General features: G+C 36.8%; 1 protein-coding gene across 1 annotated transcript; it reads right to left on the bottom strand.

Annotated features, from left to right (window-relative positions):
• Window positions 1-13,434: 13,434 nt before the first annotated feature.
• On the bottom strand, window positions 13,435-14,384 carry LOC141393229 (trypsin-1-like). Its single transcript, XM_073966196.1, has 2 exons — window positions 14,050-14,384; window positions 13,435-13,990 (listed from the first exon to the last, which is right to left on the bottom strand). The coding sequence occupies exons 1-2, from the start codon at window positions 14,310-14,312 to the stop codon at window positions 13,435-13,437; spliced, it is 819 nt and encodes a 272-aa protein (XP_073822297.1). The 5' UTR covers window positions 14,313-14,384.
• Window positions 14,385-24,750: the final 10,366 nt, after the last annotated feature.

Genomic DNA, 24,750 nt, shown 5'->3' with positions numbered 1-24,750 from the left:
GCAATATCGTAGCCCGCCCTCAGACAGCAGAACTTATATGTCATACAAATACGTTTATAATTAAAAAAAAAATTAAGTAACAGTGTTTTATTTATAAATGCACTTAAAAGTAGAAAATAATTTTTCATGATGGAATCTCTCATATAAAACACTTGCCGTTCAATATTGTCACAATATTTAATTCAAATGCAAGCGTTTTATTTGAGAGATTACATCATGAAAAATTATTTTCTACTTTTAAGTGCATTTATAAATAAAACACTGTTATATAATTTTTTTAATTATAAACTTATTTTCTAGTTTTTAGTGCATTTAAAAATAGAACGCGGAAACTTATTAATTTTATAATTATTTTTAATTTTTTTGTAAATACATTTTTGAGATTTTAAATTTTATTTGTATATACTTGAGATTATTCATATTCGTGTATTGTCATCCAAATCTGAAAAGTGTGCAAAGTTTTAATTCGATTGGTCAACTGCAAACGTGTTAAAAATGAGTTACCAGATTTGAACTAAACACACACCAAAGAAAGTTAAATAAAACACTGTAAAAAACACTGTAATAAAAATCGATTAAATATAGAAAATTTTACATAATTTCTGAAATTCTAGTCAATAGCTGCTAAACCATTGGGAGTTGAACCTTTACAGAAAATCTTCCAAAAAGTGCGCTTAACAATTCCTTGGAACATTCTGAAGATGTAAAATGCTTCCTTCATGTTGTTTCAGCAGTATTTTATGTCACTCTTTTTACGTCATGTATATCAAACACCGTTGACACGCATAGATTATTCTCATATTTGGCAATTCGTGGTAAATTATTAATATATTTATTACATGATCGTGGAAAAATATTCAAGATACACCGTGATAAAGACATTAGACAACAAAGGCATGTTTAGATGAATTGTGTATCACATTGAAGTGAATATTTTTTTCAAAGATATCATTACGACAAATTTGAAAGTTTGGGAGATATGGTGCAAACTATATCAAAACTGTGGTACATTTAGATATTGCATACATCTTATAACGCTAATGCAGTTTTTCGAGTCGATTTTTTGTAAAAATATTTTCTTTGTTCCCTTATCTATAAGTTTGCTAAAAAGGTCGAAACAAATTTCGAATTGGTTTCGGAGATATAGCCCCGATTTGTTTGAGAAATTCAATATTTAGCCATTTTAAGATGAAAACATAAAATCTTAGCTAGATCTGACAAAACAATACCCAAATAGTGTTTTTGTCGTTTGGGTCTGTACTTTCATAAAATCCTCGGTAGAAGTTGTTTGCACACGGCTACCTTAAAAATGTTGGACAGAGTTATTTGAGGATCGGGAAAAAATTCAAGTGGATTTGCTAAATATAGCAGATTTTAGCTGCTTTTGACACAAACAAATTAATTTTACGTCCCTTACTTCTGGCAAACAATTTGTCAAAAATAGCATAACAAAATTTTGGTCAAGCCTATGAGACAAATTTCTATTTGGCTTTTAAGATATTGTCCACGGAAAACCCTTCATACATTTTGTCCCATAGACATTTTTTCATGCACTTTAATTGAGTGTAAGAAAATATGTAATAATTTTTTACAGTAGCTTAACAAATTTTGTTCGACCAAACCATTTCGGGGGGGGCCCGGGCCCCCTGTGCCCCCCCCTTGCGTACGTCCCTGTCGCCCGGTTGGCACGGGCACGATCGTCATAAAATTTCATATATAAGGTTTTTGAGTCAAATGGAACAAATTTAGAGGGTAGGAGTTCCAATCAAAAAAATGGTTGTTTTTTTTTGGGGTCGGTCTAATCTCTAATCTCTATCGAAGCTAAGTAGGCTTGTGCTATCTGTTCTGTTTGAAGCTTCTCATCCACTCACGAAAAAATATTTAGTGGGCGAAAACTGAAATTTTGCCCAGATTTTGTCGTCGCTCCACAGTGCGACTTGACTTTTAATGTAAAGGACGTAGTTTACTAAAATTTTCCAAAAATGTTTCTTATATTTGTGGGTCGTATGTGGATAAATATGGGCCACAAAGACCCGCGGTTTCCTATAGTCCCCACGTATCGGTGGCGATCGTTTCTACGTATTAGGTTCACTTTTCAACCGATTTTGCTTCAAATTGGGATATTGTGGTTTCAGTGGATGGAGAACATCTGTACAAAATTTTAACTATATCTGTTCGGGTTTAGGTATAGTCCCCATTGAGCGATACCGGCCGATATGACATGTTTTAAAGGTTCCAGGCACAGTTACCCACCTATTTATTGGTATTTTGAATTTTTTTTGTTCTTCATAGGTAGAAAACCGCTTTGCGAAATATTACCAACGCTGCACAGTGGTCCCACTTGTATGAGAAGGTGCGACAAAAATATTTATAATTGTCGGATCAATCTGATTTTTTCAGTATATGCTAAAAATATGTAAAAAATACTTTAGCCAAAAAATCATCAAATTGGGTCCAGTTTTTCCTATAGGCCCCATGTAGCGGTAACACCCGATTTCAGTTATTTTGAAGCTCTTATCTACATTTTCGGCCCGAATTGGTTGTAATTTGCCATTTGGAGTTCTCAATGATCAAAAACCTTCTGCACCGAAAATTGTGGTCTTAACTCCAGGTTTCGGTATAGCCCTCATATTACGGTACCTCCCGATTTCAGGTATTTTCAAGATTTTATCAACATTTTCGGCCCGAATTGGTTGTAATTTGCCATATGGAGTTCTCAATGATCAAAAACCTTCTCCGCCGAAAATTGTGGTCTTAGCTCCAGGTTTCGGTATAGCCCTCATATTACGGTACTTCCCTATTTCAGTTATTCTGAGGTTTTTATATACATTTTCGGTTCAACTTGGTTGTAATTTGCTATTTGGAGTTCCTAGTGGTCAAAAAAGGTCTCCGACTGGTATCGTGCACAGGAAAGGAAACAACTTATTCCATTTGAGGTCAGAATATTTCATGGTAGGGCATATAATAAAGTTCAGTGCTACCAAACTTTACATTTTTACTTGTTTTTCATATTTTATGTAGCATTATACATATATCAGAAATATACAAATGTAAAAATACACTCATAAGTAGATCCCAAAACAAAAATGTCTAAATTTTTAAAGAAAAAACCACAACAAACAATTAAAACACAAAACAAAGAAGAAACTGAGAATACAGTAATACGACATATTTACTGAAACGACCAGAGGCATCGTCAGTACTTTTAATGTCACAAACTGAAATGCAAATATATGCAGCTGGAACCAAATTTCTTAAAAACTTGACACTATTTCGAACATTCTTCAAAAAATTTGGAGAGTGGCGAAGGATGGCGAAGTTAGTAAAACTCAACTTCAATTTTTAGGACTTGGAAAAAAATCCACAAAAAAAGTATTATAAAAAAATGTGATTTCCAGCACATTTTTACGAATATTGTGTACACATTTTTATGTAAAAGTAATAAGAAAACCTTGTACTAAAACTTCCATTTCGAAAAAAAAATAATTTTATCCTTTTGATTTTGAGTTATTTGCCTTGTAAGGAGTCACACCCTTACTGATGTTTTTAAAGTTTTTAAATGTCAACTTCTTCTCTTTTGTTTTGTTAAATACCGTTATAAATTACAAAAATAGTGCTGGTATATTAAAATATGATATGTTTAGAGACAATTTGCTGAAATGTCGCAGAGATTTGCTGAAATCGATTTTTCGATTTTTGTCGCAGGTTGGGACCAGTGTGCGTTGGTTATCGTTTTCCTGTAGCTCCAATATGAGGGGTCCCCCATTTGATATATTTTGAAGGTGTTAGGGAATTACAAACAATTTTCAACATAGATCTTTGCTTTGACCCTAACCGCCCTTCCCCCCAAACATTAACAAATGAAAAAACAAATGTATTCGAACCTGGGACCCAAACAACCAAGTGACACGGTTGCAGGCGTCTTAGCGTTCTAAGCCACCATCAACTTGTCAAAGATTCCGATGACAAATATTGATGATCAAAATCTTCTGATAAGAAGAACAAATAAAATAAAGGTGGAAAAAAGCTGCCTTAGTATTTGTAATAAAGCATTGAAAAATAGGGTTACCAGCCAAGTCGGACTATAGGAAAGGTTTGGAATTAAATGACTAACATTAAAAAATAAATAATTCGAATATACAAATTTCGAATGATTTGTGATATAAATGCTAGTCTCCAAGCTTAGCCTTCGTCCACCCACTAAAAAAAAAAAAACACCATTCAATATGCCTGATGATCGGTCTAACCACCCGTGAAACGTAGCATAGTGGTTGAATGTGTGGGACTTCGGTGGATTCCTAATTTTTCAATGTACCTATTAGGTCTAAATAGCTCAACTCGAAAGAGAATTAATTCAAATATCACTCTAAAAATGACCTTCGCCTTAATAAGGCAAAACAAAAAAATGATTTCAGCATGAGCCAGGCTGGGATTCGAACCTGGGACCCCAACAACCAAGTGACACGGTTGCAGGCGTCTTAGCGTTCTAAGCCACCATCAACTTGTCAAAGATTCCGATGACAAATATTGATGATCAAAATCTTCTGATAAGAAGAACAAATAAAATAAAGGTGGAAAAAAGCTGCCTTAGTATTTGTAATAAAGCATTGAAAAATAGGGTTACCAGCCAAGTCGGACTATAGGAAAGGTTTGGAATTAAATGACTAACATTAAAAAATAAATAATTCGAATATACAAATTTCGAATGATTTGTGATATAAATGCTAGTCTCCAAGCTTAGCCTTCGTCCACCCACTAAAAAAAAAAAACACCATTCAATATGCCTGATGATCGGTCTAACCACCCGTGAAACGTAGCATAGTGGTTGAATGTGTGGGACTTCGGTGGATTCCTAATTTTTCAATGTACCTATTAGGTCTAAATAGCTCAACTCGAAAGAGAATTAATTCAAATATCACTCTAAAAATGACCTTCGCCTTAATAAGGCAAAACAATAAAAAAATATTTTTGAGATTTTTTTTGTTTGTTTTGTTTTTGCTGAAGATTGCTTAAGTCTGGAGTATTCCCCTTTGACAGCTTGAAAAATTTAGTGATGATTTCATCCCGGCGAAGGGAATTATCAATTGGCTTTCCGGTTTTTCAAATGATGATTTTTTCTAGTGAAACCCCGAACTCTTTAAGCATCGAGTATTCTCATGTTAATGAGAATGATGCTCACTTTTCGGCTTTCTCAAAAAAAAAAAAAACACCAGTACAAAATATTTGCAAGCTGACAGCAAGATTCAACTAAGAAATCATCGATTTCTGTAAGTTGAAAATAACATCAACACTGTTAACTGTGAGTATGTTGTTGGAATTTATTCAAAAATTCCCCTTTGCGCGTGCCTTCGCTGTTTTCAGTTTGTTTTGTTTTTGTTGAAGATTCAAACATATGATTGCTTAAGTGTGGAGTATTTCCCCATTGGCTTAACTTCATCATTACTTTCTTTACAGAGAGTAATGTGTACAAAACGTACTGATATTGGTAGCGATCAGTAAATTTTGCAAGCTGTTTGTGCTGTCTATCGCCTAAAAGCATCTGGTGTAACTACGATGTCCTGCGAAAACTACTCCAATTTGACCACTTTTTCTATATAAAATGAATGAAATTAGCAAGAATAGTCTTCAATCTATAAAAAGCTACATTTCTTAGTATTGGTGAACACATTTTGGCATAAACGAAACCAACAATGACGTCTAATGCCGGTTCTTCTATCAAATTTTCAAAAATATAGATAAATGAATATTCCAATGACTTTCTGAAAAAGTCGCATATCTCTCAATCCTGCGCGAACCTGCAGCTATTTTGTTGGGTTATCCCTAAGAAAAATATCCCACCTCTCAGAAAATGTGCGATTTTTTTCTGAAAATCACCAAAAATCTTTTAAACAAACCTTCAAAGATTATATAAAAATAATATTTAGTAGACTTTTAAAAAAGTAATTTTTTGGGGAATGAATAGCAACCAAACTAAATTAGATATTACAAATCTATAAACGCCAAATAATCAAAAAATTGTCAAGAATTATAACAGCGACAAAAAACTGTAGTCAACTAACGTACAATTTGTTTGTATCACTCTATTACTTAAGCAAAGCTAGAATCAATTTTTAAGGAAAATAAATATGGTAAAACAAAAGTGCAACTTTTCAGTGCATTTCTAGTTGTATCGCGGGGTAAATCGCAAAACTAAATATGCGGCATTTGCCATGGGATACTTAGCAATGGAATTCAACAAGAATATTATTATTTTTAATTTTTGCCTTATTAAGGCTAAGGTCATTTATAGTGATATTTAATAAATTCTCTTTCGAGTTGAGCTGTTAGTGCGATATATATACTAGTTACCAAGCTTTGCCTTCGTCTGCCACAAAAACATGTTAATACGCCTGAAGATCGACTTAACCACCCGACTTAACCACTCCTAGTTTGTCAATGTATCTCGTAGGTCTAACAGCTCAACTGGAAAGAGAATTAATTAAGAATATTATTAGTTCTATGTACTTTAATTTTTGAATAAAGTTCCACTAAAGTTCCCATATTTCGCACTGTGCGCTCTACTGAAAACACTCCGGATTTCCTGCCCTTCACCTTTCGTAGTAACTCCCAATCGGATACTATAAAAGCGAATCTCGGTTAACACATATAGGGCAACCAAAATGTCACAATTGCCAGTTAATGTTTCGCATTCCTCAAGTGGTTTAAAAGCTTTTGGCTAAGCTATTTTACCGTACTTGACTCACGTGGCACAGTAACGTGCATCAGACTCTCTTCAGACAAGTTTGTTGTGTTTTGAGAGAGACTGAATGAATCAAAGCAAAATATTTTTGATTTGTTTTTTTCTTGTTCTAGCTTTTCGTGAGTGCTATTGTCATTTCACTTTTCACGGTTGGTATTTGTTCTCTTGCCTGCGGTGGTGATGTTGTATAATTAAGTTTGTTTATCAGGTCGCATAATAAGTTAGGAAAAACAAGTTGTGGTCTCGTTTTACGATAAACACTTGTAGGTTGCAATATTACTATACTGTTTTATTAGTTTTTAAGGGAAAATTAGGCTTGATTTGTCGAATGTTGTCTCCCACCATAAATGAATGGTTAATCGACAACAAAAACATTTTCCAATTATTTTGCGTTTTACCCCAACAAGTACTACGTCATTGATGTTATTCATTTTATCTACTTATTTTGTTATTTTATTCTATCTTTCTACTGTTCACGTCAGCAATCCATACAACATGGCAAATTTTCCAGCTCGGTGCAGTGCATTGAATGCACTTAAACGCTGCACATCGATACACACGAGCATGCAAATGACATTTTTGTGTATTACTCAAAAACGAAACAATGTCAATTTTGAGTGCATTCATTGTTCGATCCAATAAACGGATTTATTCATAGACAAACCGCTGCAAGTCTGAATGAAAATTAAATTTTTTTATTCCAATTGTTTTTTATTTTGGGTTATTAGAATTCACATTTCCATTGGAGAAAGGAACAAAACGAATATGAAATGCCCAGAATTTCTCCAGACTTGATTAGGAAGGCATTGTGATGGTATTCCGTGTAAAAATACCTTTTGATTCTCTTTTGTGTGGAAGACCTTCTGATGGTATTCAATGTATGAGGATCTTCTGTTGGCCTTCCTTCTATGTCAAAACAATTAACAATAAGAACATCGTTAAGTTCGGCCAGGCCGAACTTGTTATACCCTCCACCACGAGTTGTATTGAATTAAAATGGAACAATTATGTAGTTTCCTTTCGTTTATGAAGAAGACTAAATACCCAATTTCAGCAAGTTCGGTAAAACAATGTGGCTAACCTTCAAAACCTTCGGGAGGTACCGTTCTACAGACCTATACCGACAAATTTCTGCGAGTTTTTTACCCCAACGGAGACTATGTACCAAATTTCAGCCTTTTCGGTGTGATAATGAGGCTAAAACCTTCAAAATACCGTAAATCGGGTGGTACTATTCTATGGGACCTATATGAAGGCTTGGACCTATAACAACAAATTATATATATATGGAAAGTTTAGTACCCCAAATAAAGACCAAATACCAAATTTCATCCATTTCGGTGGAATATTGAGGCCACAACCTTCAAAATTCCGAATATGGAGAGGTGCTGTTCTATGGGGGCTATATGAAGACGGGGATCTATACCGACAAATTTCTGGGGGAAAGTTGTATACCCCCAACGATGACTAAGTACCAAATTTCAGTCATTTCGGTGTAATGGTGAGGCTAAAACCTTCAAAATGCAGAAAATCGGGTGGTACCGTTCTATGGGGGCTATATAAAAACGTGGACCGATATATATAGATACTTCTGTACCAAATTACAAAGCTCTATCTTGAAAATTGTGAGCTGTATCTTGATTTCAACAGACGGATGGACAGACAGATGTACATGATTATATCGACCTAGAATTTTACCCCCTTCAAGAATGTATACTTTATAGGGTCTCCGATGAATATTTCGATGTGTTAAAAAGGGAATAAAAAAATTTGATTATACCCTCCATATTATGGTGGAGGGTGTAAAAAGTATCAGTCGGCTTTGCCGACAGAGATATGCCCTCACCCTATGTGAATCAAAACTTTCATCTACGAACAGATCGAATGTGTATAGGGTCTTTTCTGAATTTTGTGCACATTTGAACTTCCACACAAAAATGAGGATTAGAATTAAAGTTCAAAAGTGTTGCGGAGGAGGTACTTAAATTAATGCACCGACACATTTTCGACAGATATCGCACCCACTAGTCTTTTCAGTTGGTCATCGTATAATTTTTAGACCAGTTTGCCAGGAGGTATGGTCTTGTCCATGGAAAAAATAATGTTGCTATAAACAGGACCACAACGAACAGCATCGGTATACATTTCCAAAGGATCGTCGAACAAACCCTAAACAGCACTTGGACACAAATGTTGAACTTTTGTGTGGGAGGTACCCTAAAATGAGGACCGTTATGAACCATTTTAGAAGTTAAACTAAATTTGGACAAAATATTAGGAGAGATATTAGGAGAGACCGGAAGTTATGGACCGGTATTGTCCATCTTTGAACTGAAACAAATTTTGGACAAAATATTACGAAGGCAACATTTTGGAACATTTTTTCCGAACATTTTTTAACTTTTGTGGGGGAAGTACCTGAAGGATAGGACCGATATGGCTTATCTTCGAACTTAAATTCTGTTTGGACAAAATATTACGAAAGTCAAATTTTGGACCGAATCAGCAGATCCGTTCGAGAGTTATATTGCGTTCCAAGCACTACACACTATGTCATAGGGTATTTTTGCGCCTTTCAGACTATTTTCTCAGGAATTATGGACTTGCCCCAAACGAAACTTGTACTGTTGTATGGGGGCAATGAATAGAAGTTGTTACCACAAACATCAAAGCGATTCGAGAGCAGGTCCTAAACTAAACTTTTCCGAAATTTTGTATGGTAGGTACCCGAAGGAGTTTACCGATTGAGTCCATATTAGATGGTCATTTAAGTCTGGTAGACATTTCACGATGTACAAAGTATGGGCCACATTGGTTACTCCCTTCAAGAGTTATGGTGCGCACAAATTTCCCAAACATTTTCGAACTTTTGTGGGGGAGTTACGGGAAGGAGTGGACCGATATAACCCATCTTCGAGCTTAAACTAAATTTTGGACAAAATATTATGAAAGCCAGATTTTGGAGCGAAACGGTTGACCCGTTCGAGAGTTATTGTGCGCTCCAGCCAGCCAGACAAATGGACGGACATGGCTAAATAAACTCCAAATTGTCTGAAACACGTTTCGTCCAAACATACTCGGGGTCTAAAACCATTATTTCTATGAGGTACATTTTGCCCGCATGAAAGTGTATATATCCTCGTTAACATAAATGCTGAGGGTATAAAAGACCTTTTTATGGCCTTCTATGTCGGAGAACCTTCAGATTTTCTATGAATATGTTCTGATTGTCTGCTATATCAGAAGACCTTCTTATGGTATGTTAGAAGACCTTCTGATGACCTTCTTTCCAAAAGACATTCTGTGGCCTTCGATGTCAAAGGACATTCTGTTGGCCCTCTATGCCCAAAAACATTGAGTTGTTCAGAAGGCCTTCTTATGGTCTTCAATATTAGAAGTAGAAGCAGGCGTGGTCGGGTCTTTGGCCACAAAGAAGTACCAGGATTTTAGATTAATTCGTATATTTTAAAAACCGATACATTCGTAATATATGCAAATATAAAATTTTTTTAATATCGCATAGGAGAAGCATCTCGCCGCCTCTGAAATTCATTGAAATATGTAGTCTGTTTCGGGGTCCACCCCTGTACTTTACCTGACAATTTCAAGAAAATCGGTTCAGTAGTTTAGCAGATGTAACATATTTTGAAAAGTGGGTGTGGTCAAGTTTTTGGGTCCCAAATAAGTAGGTTAAGTCGGAGACACAACCAAAATTGTCTCGCAAATTAATTTCCAGACCACATTTTTCAATTATGTAGCCTATTTTCACCTGGGGCCATCCCTGTACAATGGCAATTTCAGAAAAATCAGTTCAGTAGTTTTTGTAGAAAATATTAAAATTGAAAATTGAAAAAAGTGGGCGTAAAAGTGAGCGAAAATTGGGCGTGGTCAAATTTTCTTTGCATAGAAATCTAAGTCGGGTTATGACGAATATTTTTAAAAAATTTCCAAATCGGTCCAGCCGTTTTCAACTGATGCCATTTCCAACGAACGACATTTGATTTTTATTTATAAGCATTTTTAAAGAAATAGGTTTTAGGGGAAGTACCCCACCCCCTCCGGAATTCAACAAAATTTGTAGCACAATTTAACCGGGCGCCATCCCTGTACATTCCCTGACAATTTCAGGAAAATCAGTTCAGTAGTTTTTGTAGAAAAGATAAAAATTGAAAAGAAGTGGGCGAAAATTAGGCGTGGTCAAATTTTCTTTGCATGAAAACCTAAGTCGGGTTATGACGAATATTTCAAAAAATTAATTGTCGAAATAGGTTCAACCATTTTCAACTGATGCCATTACCAACGAACGACATTTGATTTTTATTTATATAGATAAGGTCGTTCTGAAATTTTTCTCAGGAAAAACACATTTTTAAAATCCCCTAAAATAGAACAAATTTTAATCAAAATGTAAATGTAAAAGCATTTAGAACTTTCGTCATTTTTATTACACGTTTTGGATGAAAAGAAGTATTTTTGGTAGCAAATTTCGAAGTTTCAAATTTCATGAGTAGACGTTATTACATTTTGAAAACCAAATTTGCAAAAAAGTAAAAATGCAGCTATACTTTACCTTATATAATTGTGAACTACTTGTGCAAAATGTCACCAAAAGCATAGACATTTCCGCTATTTTCATTTCCAAATTAAAGACAATATCGATAACAATCGATTTTTTAAAATGATATATTGAAAATATCTAATGTTGGGAATATCGATAGCTTGCCAGCTCTATGGTGACAGCCGCTGACGGGAACACGGGTGTTGTGTAGTTCCGGGTCAATCCGGTATCGAAGAACGCTCCGCCGCACAGTGGTACCATTTGTTTGGAAAAGAGTGCTAAAAATCTAATCTAAGCTACCGCCTCCAAATTATAAACGTAGGTTTATAACAATCCAAAATGATAGAAAACCATTTTTAGAGGATCTAGGTCCATATTTGGGAATAGCTCCCATAGAAAGGTACCTCCCGATTTTTGGTATTTTGACGATTTAGGCCAAATTTACCAACCGATTTGGATGTTATATATAGCTCCACGTTGAGGTATATCCCCCATATAAATGTACCCTCAGATTTTTCGTATTTTGACAATTTTAGCGAAATTTTCCAACCGAATTTGTTTTTTGAATTTGTTTTTTTCGTTAAAACATTGTCAATGCCATCACCTATAAGTTTCATTTTGAAAATTGCACATTTACCTCTCCAATTTTTTATAATTTTACTCATAACCTACGAATACTTTGCGGATGTATTTTTCGTTTTTAAGGCCTCACATACAAATCACAACATCTTCGACTTAACTTGGCATATAAGCGCTGTAAATTTACAAAAATAATGCTGGATGTTAAAAATTTGATATGTTCAATCGAATTTTTGTCGCCATAAATTTTTCGATTTTTGTCCACGAGCGGAACCACTGTGCGCCGTGGGATTGTTTCTGATTGTCTTCTATGTTAGAAGTCCTTCTGATGGTCTTCAATGTAAGAAAATCTTCTGATGGTATTTTATGTAAGAAGACTTTCCGATGGTAGTCTATGTGCAGATTTTCCTTTCTTCTCATGATCTTTTTTGTTAGAAGGTCTTCTAGCGATCTTAGGGCCATTATTATATGTGTTATTTTACTATCTGATGAAACGCAAAATAAACCAATTTAGAGACATTAAAAATATACATTTTTACATTGAAAGTTAACGCCAAGAAGTTCCTCCTTGAAATTCAATCATCACTTTTAAATTTAAGTTAACCGGAACGCTATAAATCTGTTCGGTAAATCCAAACTATATATATACATATGTACATACATATATCATTATTTTATCACTTTTTCTTTTTCAAAAGAAAAAAGTTTTCTCATAAAACTTTGCTCTTGACTTTGACCATTGCAATGTGTCCTTGCAAATTGTGCGCAATTTCCAAAGAACAATACGAAACAAAAGTTCAAAATTGCAACATTTCATTATGCCTTTGTGTATGTAATTGTCAGAACAGAAATTCATATCGACGTCATTAGTTGACACCTCTAGGTATGTTAAGGAATCCTTTGAAGATGATAAATGTGTTTCCCCCTTTTTTCCGGGTCACATTGTGTGGAGTTGATGTAACAACGGTGTCGTTTGAACGAGTGTGTTTTCTCTTTTAAGTTTTCCACAAACGCTATGCTCCAATCGGCATCGACTTTCATATTAGACGGTCTATTGATTTTAATATAAAGTTTGTCATGTCAATTCCTAGGGAAGTCCTACTCTATAGATCCCACATGGTGCTGAATATTGGTACCTGCTGTAACTTAGTTTTAGTTTATTACACCTGATATTTTAAACATATGTATTTATGTTGGCGTTTCACATTGATATGGTTTTTTTTCACTGAGCCTCTCACCACCCAACTACAATTCCAGCAAGTCACATGACCAATCGAAAGAAATGTGTTTGTTTATAATTTATATAACATAAATTGCACGTTTATAATAAAACATGTGATTAGGGTTAGGAAACCGGATAAGATACACAAGGTTTTGCAATGAAGGCGCGCAAACACCAGTCAGTGCACATGTGGACAAATTTTACAATTTTGTAAGAGAAAAACGTTTAGATCCCCATAAATATCAAAAATTCCATGACAACTATTGCAATTTATTTTGACAATTATTTATTTGTTACCAAACATAAAAATCCTTTGCTACCCTCTCCCCCACACCACTACACTCCAGCATGTTCCATAATCCAATCTCGCACATAAGCAACTCTAGAATAGATACCAGGATAATTCGGTCTAGCACACCCATAACCCCATGAAACAACACCAACAAGAACACCATCTTCGGTAACCAAGGGTCCTCCCGAATCTCCCTGACATGCATCCTTACCACCCTCAGCATAGCCGGCACACAGCATACGCTCCGTAACACCACCAAAGAGGCCATATCTTCGAGAACATTCTTTTTGATTGAATATTGGAACTTTAGTTTGACGCAACAGCTGTTCCCAATCTGTACGATTTTTGGTGTTACCCCAACCGGTAACTAGACACACAGTACCATCCATATAGTCTTCTTTAAGCTTGGGCAAATCCACAATTTTCTTCGTTTCGTCCAGCTCAATTTCCTTAGATAACTTGATGAGAGAATAATCATAGTCAACATTGCGTATATTGAATTTTTCATGTTGCACCAGTTTGGCAACATCAATCAAATCACCGTCTTTATCAGTATCCGTGCTACCCAAACGAACTTTAAGCTCCGAGGCCTCTCTGCCGCTAAAATAATGGTTGCATATAACTAAAATTAGTTTTAATGCCAAAATTCTTCCACTTACTATGTGCAATGTGCCGCAGTTAATATCCACTCCTTGGATATAATGGAACCACCACAAATATGCATTGACCTCGTCTGCAGTGATATCTGATATGGCGCCTCGGTAATATTTATTCGTTGACCACCAACAATGCGTCCATCTGGTCTGGGTTTCATGGGAAATTCTCCATCCTTTAAGGTAATTAGTTCTCCGGATGAATCAAGCGATCTAGCATCCACCACCAGTGCAGTCAGCAACAGTATAGCGCTCAATACCCTAAACATTTTGTAGCCTTTCCACGAACAACTATCGATCGAAGTGTGTTTTAAAAGCCACTTGTCTACAGTTTTTATAGTCAATGTTTGATCATGACATAGATCGGAAAATGTTTTACTTCAATTGAAATCGAAAAATTAGGCCACTGCAATGTGAATAAGTGTGATCTATGCCTACAATAATATGCTATTATTGCAAATTATAATCACAATCATTTATACGGACCTTTTATGCCGGTCTCACTTGTTGTTGGCAACTCGGAATGTGTGGAATAATAATGATTGGAAGAAACATTGGTGGACAGCTTTATGGAGTTTGGATAGATGTAGAAACGCAAAGAAATTCAACTAAATAAAGTTCGTTATTTTACCGAAGTACCTAAGATGCGCTATGTGGAACTCAGATTTTGAAATTCAGAAGAATGATATTGAGGTCTACGATGTATGAAATATTACATATATTGGCGACCATAATATATATTCGAATCGATGAAGAGGCCCAGAAGAAATATTGAGAGTATTCGCAAGTATGTAAAAATGCATCGAAAAAAATATATCAAGACAACTTTAAGTGCGTACGTTAAAATGTCAGATAATGTACATAAAATGTTTGATTCGGTAGGCCCTTTTTTATGGTGCCTATATCTAACTATGTACATATGTTGACAATTTTTGGTGGGCTAGAAATTGGGAGGTACCGTAATATGGGGGTTATAATAAAACATGGACCTATGTTGACAGTTTTTGATGGGAGCCTTGAATATCCAATAACTCCTAATTCGGTTAAAAATTGTAACTAGAATCCTCAAAATACCGAAAATCGGTACATAACGTTGGAACTTCAAATGTCATTAACAGCTAGTTCGGAGGTATGTGAGCTATACGAAAATATGAACTTAAATGAACAATTTTTGTTGGCTTTTAAATTTCAAATTACAGAAAGTTCGTCCAAAAAATAAAGCTAAGGTACGGAAAATCGGGAGGTTTGTTTTGGGGCTATACCAAAACATGGACCTACCTTCGTTTAAACATTTTAAGCAAAATCCTCAAAGTACCGAAAATCGGAATGTATCGTTATATTGGGGCTATGTTGGAAATTGTTGATGCAGATGTGTGGTGACCACTACAACCTTCAAATGTCAAATTTGTCAAAATTGCCAATTACTGAAAATTGGGAGGTACCGTTATATGGGAGCTATATCCGAACCTGGACCTATGTTGACAATTTTATATGGAGAGGTGTTGTGACCACTAAGAACTTCAAATGTCAAATTACTGCTAGTTCGGTTTAATATTGTAGTTAAAATCATCAAATTACTGAAAATCGGGAGGTACTTTTATATGGGAGTTTTATCAATACATCGACCTTTCTTGACAATATTTGGTGGAGAGGTGTGGTGACCACTCAGAATTTCAAATGTCAAATGTTCAAATTACAGATAATTCGGTTAAAACTTGTAGGTAAAGTTCTCAAAATACCGAAAATCCGTTATATGGGGATACCGAAATCCGTTATACCGAGGTACCGTTATATGGGGCTATACCAAAACATGGACCTACGTTCATAATTATTTCGAAAATAAGTTTTTTGGTCACTAAGAACCCTAAATATCAAATTATAGCTAATTCGGTCTAGAAATGTGACTTAAATGGGATGGGGGCTATTCCAAAACATGGACCTACGTCCACTAGTTATATAATTTTTTTGACATTTAAGAACCCTGTCAAATTATAGCTACATCGGTCTGAAAATGTAGCTATAAACGTCAAAATACCGTAAATCGGGGGTACCGTTATATGGGGGCTATACCAAAACGTGGACCTATGTCCACAACTTTTGTTATATAAGTTTATTTACACTTAAGAACCCTAAATGTCAAATTATAGCTTAATCGACCTGAAAATGTAGTTAAAAACGTAAAAATACCGTAAATCGGGGGGGGGGGGGGGGGGGGGGGGTGGCACCGTTATATGGGGGCTATACCAAAACGTGGACCTATGTCCACAACTTTTGTTATATAAGTTAAGTGATGCTTAAGAGCCCTAAGTGTCAATTTATAGCTAAATCGGTCTGAAAATGGTAGCTAAAAACGTCAAAATACCGTAAATCGGGGGTACCGTTATATGGGAGCTATACCAAAACGTGGACCTATGTCCATAACTTTTGTTATATACGTTTATTGACACATAAGAACCCTAAATGTCAAATTATAGCTACATCGGTCTGAAAATGTAGCTAAAAGCGTCAAAATACCGAAAATCGGGAGGTACCGTTATATGGGGGCTATACCAACCCATAGAGCTATGTCCATAATTTTTGGAATATAAGTTTGTTGATCACTAAGAACCCTAAATGTCAAATTATAGCTAATTCGGTTTGAAAATGTGATCAAAATACATGAAATCGGACTTGACCTACCTGCAAAAAAATACGCATCTTCCCAAAAAAAAAAAATCAGCGTCCTATCTCCATTGTTGTGGATGCTTTGGTAGTTGCGGACAAATGTTATCGCGGTTTTACTTCTGCTTTTAAGAAAAAATTATTATAAAAACGCTAATTATTTTATTCAGCACAATTGTCACTAAAGAGTTATCACGAAGTGGCGTCATTAAGTAGATTGCATAATATTTGTAAAATGTTACTCAGCATTCGAGGAATTTACAAAAAATTGGAAAAATTTTAAATGTAATCCGAATTTTTTGAAAATATAGGTCCGTTTACCCATCAAAAATTACAAAAAAAATAACAGTACAAAAAACAAATGTTGGTTTGGAATAATAGTTTTCACATGTATTCTATAGTTGAAAATATTGGAAAAATTCCATAGGAGTACTTCTTTTATTTTTCTTGAAACTCCCAAGAAAATGGGCGGATTTTGCTTTATCTACATTCACATAGAAGGTTTCCCATTGAGGAAAGTTATCGGGTTGTTGAAATAAATCATTTGACTTCTTAAACGGAAATAGAGTTCAAATAAACCGCTTTAACTTATATGCATTATTAAAATATGTATGTGTAAATCGCGTAATTGTCAAATCGTTTTGTCCGCATGTGTTTTCCATGTACAGCAAGACCATATCTTTTAATTTGTATATATTTTTATACCCTACACCACTATGTGGTAAGGGGTATTATGTGTTAGTGCATTTGTATGTAACATACAAAAGGAAGCGAGATAGACCCATAGTTTCTTCTAGGGATATACATAGAATCACTTTCTGAGTCGATTTATTCATGTCCGTCCGTCCGTCCGTCCGTTCGCAACATACAGGTCGCATCTGTTGACCGATTTCGCTGAAAATTGGGGAATACCATTTTTTTAGCCGTCGGAAGATCAAGTTCGAAGATGGGATATATCGGTCCACGTTTTGGTATAGCCCCCATATAACGGAACCCCCCGATTTACGGTATTTTGACGTTTTCGGCTACATTTTCAGACCGATTTAGCTATATTTTGACACTTAGGGTTATTAAGTGTCAATAAACTTATATAACAAAAGTTCTGGACATAGGTCCACGTTTTGGTATAGCCCCCATATAACAGTACCCTCCGATTTGCGGTATTTTGACATTTTTAGCTACATTTTCAGACCGATGTAGCTATAATTTTACATTTTGGGGTTCTTAAATGTCAATAAACTTATATAACAAAAGTTGTGGACATAGGTCCACGTTTCGGTATAGCCCCCATATAACGGTACCCCCCGATTTATGGTATTTTGACAGTTTTAGCTACATTTTCAGACCGATGTAGCTATAATTTGACATTTAAAGTTCTTAAATGTCAATAAACTTATATGACAAAACTTGTGGACATAGGTCCACGTTTTGGTATAGCCCCCATATAACGGTTCATTTAAGTTCATATTTTCGTATAGCCCGAACTAGCTGTTAATGACATTTGAAGTTCCCACGTTATGTACCGATTTTCGATATTTTGAAGATTCTAGCTAAATTTTTTAACCGAATTAGGAGTTATTTGACATTAAAGGCTCCCATCAAAAACTGTCAACATAGGTCCATGTTTTATTATAACCCCTATATAACGGTACCTCCCAATTTCTCGCCCACCAAAAATTGTCAACATACATAGTTAGATATAGGCACCATAAAAAAGGGCCTCCAGAATGAAGCATAAATGTACATAAACATTATCTGACATTTTAACGTACCCACTTAAAGTTGGGGATAGGAATGAAAAGTAATTATTCCATTTTAGTTCAGAATATTTTATGGTGTAGGGTATGAAAAGGGTGACGTAGGGGATGGAAGATACCAAGGAACGGTCCTGACCGGTTTTAACATGGCAAAGCCCAGGATTTATCTTGGTCCCTCTTTCATCCCAAGTGGACACTGACCTCCCCGTGGTGTCACCTGGGGAACTGCCTTTAACGCCCGTTAAAGGTAGTGAGCTAACATGTGCCGCGCGTTCACCCATAAGAACGTTAAAAACTTGGGTTTGGGCGTCGGGTTAGTAACCCTCCCCTAGAAAAAACAGCCTACTATGAAAAAACGAAAGAAAAGAAAAACAAACCCCTCTAAAGTTGACGAATCCCGCAAACGTTTTAAGGACCATGATCTGCGAATCTGCACCTGGAATGTTCGCACTCTTTATAGAGAAGGTGCAGTCTTCGCATTGGCAGACGTACTTGAAAAGTACAAGACCGATATTACTGCCATACAGGAAATACGATGGATTGGGAAAGGCGTCACAACAACACCTAAAGGTGACGCACTGTATTATAGCTGCCATGACGTAAAGCATGAGTTTGGTTGTGGATTCGTAGTTAGTCGGAGACTAAAACATCTTGTATCCAGCTTCACTCCAGTGAATGAAAGACTTGCTGCAATTCGAATAAAAGCTAAATTCTTCAACATCAGCTTTATCTGTGCTCATGCTCCCACTGAAGAAAAGGATCAACAGACCAAAGATATATTTTACGAGCGCTTAGAAGAAACATATGACCGTTGCCCTGCCCATGACATTAAAATCATTCTAGGCGATTTTAATGCCAAAATTGGAAAGGAGAATATCTTTGGCCCAACAGTCGGGAAATTCAGTCTCCACAGTGAAACATCTGACAATGGTATGAGACTGATAGACTTTGCAGCTGCAAAAAACATGGTAGTTAGCAGTACCAGATTTAATCATCTCGATATTCATAAGGGCACCTGGCTGTCTCCAGATCAGAAAACAAGAAACCAAATTGATCATGTTGTGATAGATGGAAGACATTCATCGAGCGTGTTGGATGTACGATCGTTCCGAGGCGCAAACATTGATTCGGACCACTACCTTGTTGCAGCAAAGGTACGCACCCGCTTAAACGTAGCAAACAAAGTACGAACAGACACAACACGAAAGTTAGACATCGGTAAGCTGCAATCACAACAGATAGCCACAGCATATTCCACTCAACTAGCCCAATTGCTTAATCAAAGCCCTCCTCATCCCGATAACATATCAGCGCAATGGCAAAGCATTGCCCACTCCATGCAAACAGCCGCAAAATCCATACTTGGATACCAGAGACCTCCACCAAGGAATCCATGGTATGATGAGGAGTGTCGTGCTGCCACCGAAGAGAAAAATGCGGCATATAAGGCTACTTTACAATCCGTAGCAACGCGTAGCGCACGAGAGAGATACAGGGAGAAAAGGAGAGAGGAGAAACGTCTTTTCCGCAGGAAAAAGAGAGAGATGGAAAAGCGGGAGTGTGAAAAAATCGAGATGTACAGGAGCCAGAATGAAGTCCGAAAATTCTACCAAAGAGTCAAGCATCAAACTGATGGCTTTGGTACAGGCACATCCTCCTGTAGAGACCAGCAAGGTAATTTGGTAACTGATACAGATAGTGTACTCAGGATATGGAAAGAACATTTTTCAAATCTGTTGGTATCCAATAGCAGCGAAGACGACGAAGATACCACAGTCCCAATCCCAGAAGATGGTATTGAATGTATACCGCCCAGCCAAGATGAGGTAAAGACAGCAATAAATCGGCTGAAGAATAATAAGGCAGCAGGGGCCGATGGCTTACCAGCCGAGCTGTTCAAAACCGGAGGCGACACGCTGATAAGGTGTATTCATCAGCTAGTTAGCACCATCTGGCAGGAAGAACGAGTACCCGACGATTGGAACCTGAGTATCCTGTGCCCCGTCCACAAGAAGGGAGATAAGACTGTATGCTCTAACTATAGGGGCATAAGTCTACTCCCTATTGCCTACAAGATCGTGTCAGGGATATTGTGCGAACGACTAAAGCCAATGGTCAACGAGATTATTGGACCATACCAATGCGGCTTTAGACCTGGCAAGTCCACCATTGACCAGATATTTACCCTGCGGCAAATCCTGGAGAAGACCCAAGAGATGCAGATCGACACCTACCACCTTTTTGTCGATTATAAAGCAGCCTTCGACAGTCCGCTGCGCTCAAAAGTATTCCAAGCCATGTCTGAATTTGGTATTCCCGCAAAGCTCATCCGGCTTTGTAAAATGACTTTAACTGACACGAGGTCCTCAGTTAAAATAGGAAAGAACCTCTCCGAAGAGTTTGGTACCAAAAGAGGTTTCAGACAAGGAGACAGCCTTTCGTGTGACCTCTTCAACATCCTGCTAGAAAAGGTTATACGAGAGGCAAACGTCAAAAGAAGTGGCACAATCTACACCAACAGTCACATGTTACTTGCTTATGCTGATGATATAGACATCATGGGTCGATCAGTAAAAGAAGTAACTGATACCTTTATAAAGGTCGAAGGAGAATCTGCTGAAGTGGGTCTGGCGCTGAACGGTGAGAAGACCAAGTTAATGGTGTCGACGCGCAATGCGTCCATTGAGCTCGGACCGACTGTGGAAGTTGGTTCCTATAATATTGAGGTAGTAAAAGACTTCGTCTACCTCGGCACCTCCGTCAACACAACAAACGACATCAGTTGTGAAATAAAAAGAAGAATTGTATTGGCCAACAGATGCTACTTTGGATTAAGTAAGCAGTTTAAAAACAAAGCCACATCTCGTCAAACAAAAATAACGCTCTACAAAACACTGATACTACCCGTGCTGATGTATGGCTCCGAAGCCTGGGTACTTGCGCAAGCAGACATGGCAGTGCTTGGTGTGTTTGAGAGAAAAATTCTTCGAAAGATCTACGGACCAATCTGCGTTGACGGTGAATATCGACGTCGCATGAACCACGAGCTGTATCTGCTATACAACGACATCAATATTGTTAAACATATCTTAAGAATGAGCGATGATGAACCCGCTAAAAAGGCGTATGAATACATGCCACATGGCGGTGCACGCAGAATTGGCAGGCCAAGGAATAGATGGCGCAAACAAGTGGATGATGAGATGACAAGGCGCGGTATTCCAGTGTGCAAAGCAACAAATAGAGAGGAATGGAGATCTCTTCTTAGTTCGGCCTATAGAACAAATGTTCTGTAATGGGCCAGCTAAGTAAGTAAGTAAGGGTATGAAAAGTTCGGCCCGGCCGAACTTAATGCTTTTTTACTTGTTCGAAATATAATTTGGACGCTAAGATGTAGCATCGGCTGCATCTTAGCATTAAAAACCTATAAAACATCGCTAATTTGCGCAAAGTTCATACAATTTCGTTCCGCAACCGGTTTTAGTGTCACCATGAAAATCTGCATCGATATATACCTATTTCAAGGCAATCAGTCAAGAACCGTGGATGTAGCATCACACACTATTTTTGGGATAAAATTAATGTAGTTTCCCTATCATAAAGTTTTTAAATCTCTGTTTCCGCAAAAAGGAAGATGCTGCACTAGTTTTTTCATAGCAGTGCAAGCGGCCGACAGAATACGCGATAAAATGCGCGATATTTTCAAAAACAATATTAGGTGATTTTCCTACCTTGGAATTTTCCCTATTTCGCGTTTTAGTAGATGGATTTTAACGAGTAATGATTTATTAAATCCGCAACGTAGAAATCCAAAATTTGCAATCATGCACGAGTAAATCGAATGTCAATTGTACAAATTAGACCCGAAATATATGATTTTTAGAAATTTGTTCGCACAAAATTTTCGTATTTGGATACAGATTTCTCAGAATCGTGAGTTCTTCATTCCTACATATGATTTTCTGAAAAACCTGTTTGCGGAACGAAATTATAAGAAAATTTCAAAAAACACTTAAAATCTGGCTTCAAAATGTCAGCATCATTTAATCGTAGACACAGATCAAATTTTGAAAAGTTATACATTGGTGGGATAATCCTTATTAAGTTGCCTTCTACTTTCACTTTGACAGGAAAATCGGGAAAAATGTGGTTTAATCACAAATCGAGAGAAAGCAAAAAATGTCACTTTGGCTTCAACCCATTTTTACCCATTTTTATACCCTCAGCCTTTAGGCTAAAGAGGGTATTTACGCTTTGATACGACCAAAAATGTGCCTCATCGAAATAATGGTTTTAGACCCCAAGTATGTTTGTACGATATTCGTTTCAGACAATTTTGAGTAGATCTAGCAATGTCCGTCCGTCTGTCTGTCCGTCTATCTGGCTGGCTGGTGCGCACGATAACTCTCGAACGGATCAATCGATTCGGTTCAAATTTTGGGTATCGAAATATTTTGTCCAGATTCGATTTAAGTTCGAAGATGGGACATATAGGTCCACTCCTTCAGGTACCTCCCCCACAAATGTTCAAAAATTTTCGCAAAACTTGTGCGCTCAATAACTCTTGTAGGAAATAACCGATTTGGTCCATACTCTCATGTAATTTCTACCAAACTCATCGTGTAATTTATACCAAACTTAGATGAGGTTCCAATATGGACTCAATCGGTCCACACCTTCGGGTACCTCCCACACAAAATTACGGAAAAGTTCAGTTTAGGACCTGGTCTCGAATCGCTTTGATTTTTGTTTACGCAAGTTGTATTCGCTGTCCTCTTTACGACGCTGTAAGTTTCATTAGGGGCAAGTCCACACTTCCTGAGAAAATAGCCTGAAAGTTACAAAAAAAAAACCTATGACACCGTATGTAGTGGTTGGAGCGCAAGATAACTCTAGAACGGATCTGCCGATTCGTTCCAAAATTTGGCTTTCGTAATATTATGTCCAAACTTAGTTCAAGTTCAAAGATGGATTATATCGGTCCACTCCTTCCGGTACGTCCCCCACAAAAGTTCAAAAATGTTCGGAAAATTTGTGCGTAAGATAAATCTTGAAGGGAGTAACCGATTTGGTCCATACTTTGCACATTATGAAATTTCTACCAGACTTAGATGAGGTTCCAATATGGACTCAATCGGTAAACTCCTTCGAGTACCTCCCACACAAAATTTCGGAAAAGTTCAGTTTAGGACCTGCTCTCGAATCGCCTTGGTTTTTATTGTAACATCTTGTATTCACTGTCCCCTATACGACGGTACAAGTTTCATCAGGGGCAAGTCCATACTTCCTGAGAAAATGACCGTAAAGGTGCAAAAAGCCCTTATCACACCTTGTGTAGTGGTTGGAGCGCAAGATAACTCTCGAACGGATCTGTCGATTCTCTCCAAAATTTGGCCTTCGTAATATTTTATCAAAACATAGTTTAAATTCGAAGACGGACTATATCCGTCCTCTCCTTCAGGTACTTCCCCCACAAAACTTTAAAAATGTTCGGAAAAATTTTGCGCACGTTAACTCTTGAAGGGAGTGACCGATGTAATCTATACTCCTAATATATCTACCAGATATAGATCACGTTCGAATATGGACTATATTTGTCTACTCCTTCTGGTACCTCTCACACAAAATTTCTGATAAGTTCACTTAAAGACCTGCTCTCGAATCAGTTTGATTTTTGTTGAAGCAATTTGCATTCGCTACCTCCATTACGGCGGTAAAAGTTTTTTCAGGGGCAAGTCCATATTTCTTGGGAAAAAAGCCCGACAGGTGTAAAATACCCCTATGTCACCATATGTGGCGGTCGGAGAGTGCGATAACTCTCGAACTGTTCAACCGATTTGGTCCAACATTTGGTCTTCGTCATTTTATATCCAAACTTAGTTTCATGGGCAATACAGGTCCACAGGTCCACAACTTTCGGTACATCTCCCAATATTTAAAAAATGTCACTAAAATGGTAGGACGATATCACTTGAATGGGGCAACCAATTTGGTCCAAACTTTGGATCTTCTAATATTTTATCAAAATTTAGTTTTACTTCTAAAATGGCCCATATCGGTCCTCCCTAAGGGTACCTGCCCTACAAAAGTTCAATATTTTTGTCTTAGTGCAGTTAATTCCTAATCCACATTTTTGTCGGCAAATTCAAATGTCCAAAAAGGGCCACACAATTCTGAAGAGACCTTAAATACATTCGATCTGTCCGGAGGTGAAAGTTTCGCTTCACATTGGCTGTCGGCAAAGCCGACTGACACTTTTTACTTGTTTTTTTTTTTTTTTTTTGCATTG

This window comes from Musca autumnalis, unplaced genomic scaffold (genome assembly GCF_047663935.1).
Source record: "Musca autumnalis isolate F117 unplaced genomic scaffold, ASM4766393v1 scaffold_2, whole genome shotgun sequence".
Taxonomy (NCBI): domain Eukaryota; kingdom Metazoa; phylum Arthropoda; class Insecta; order Diptera; family Muscidae; genus Musca; species Musca autumnalis.
This window is presented reverse-complemented; position numbering and strand designations above follow the sequence as displayed.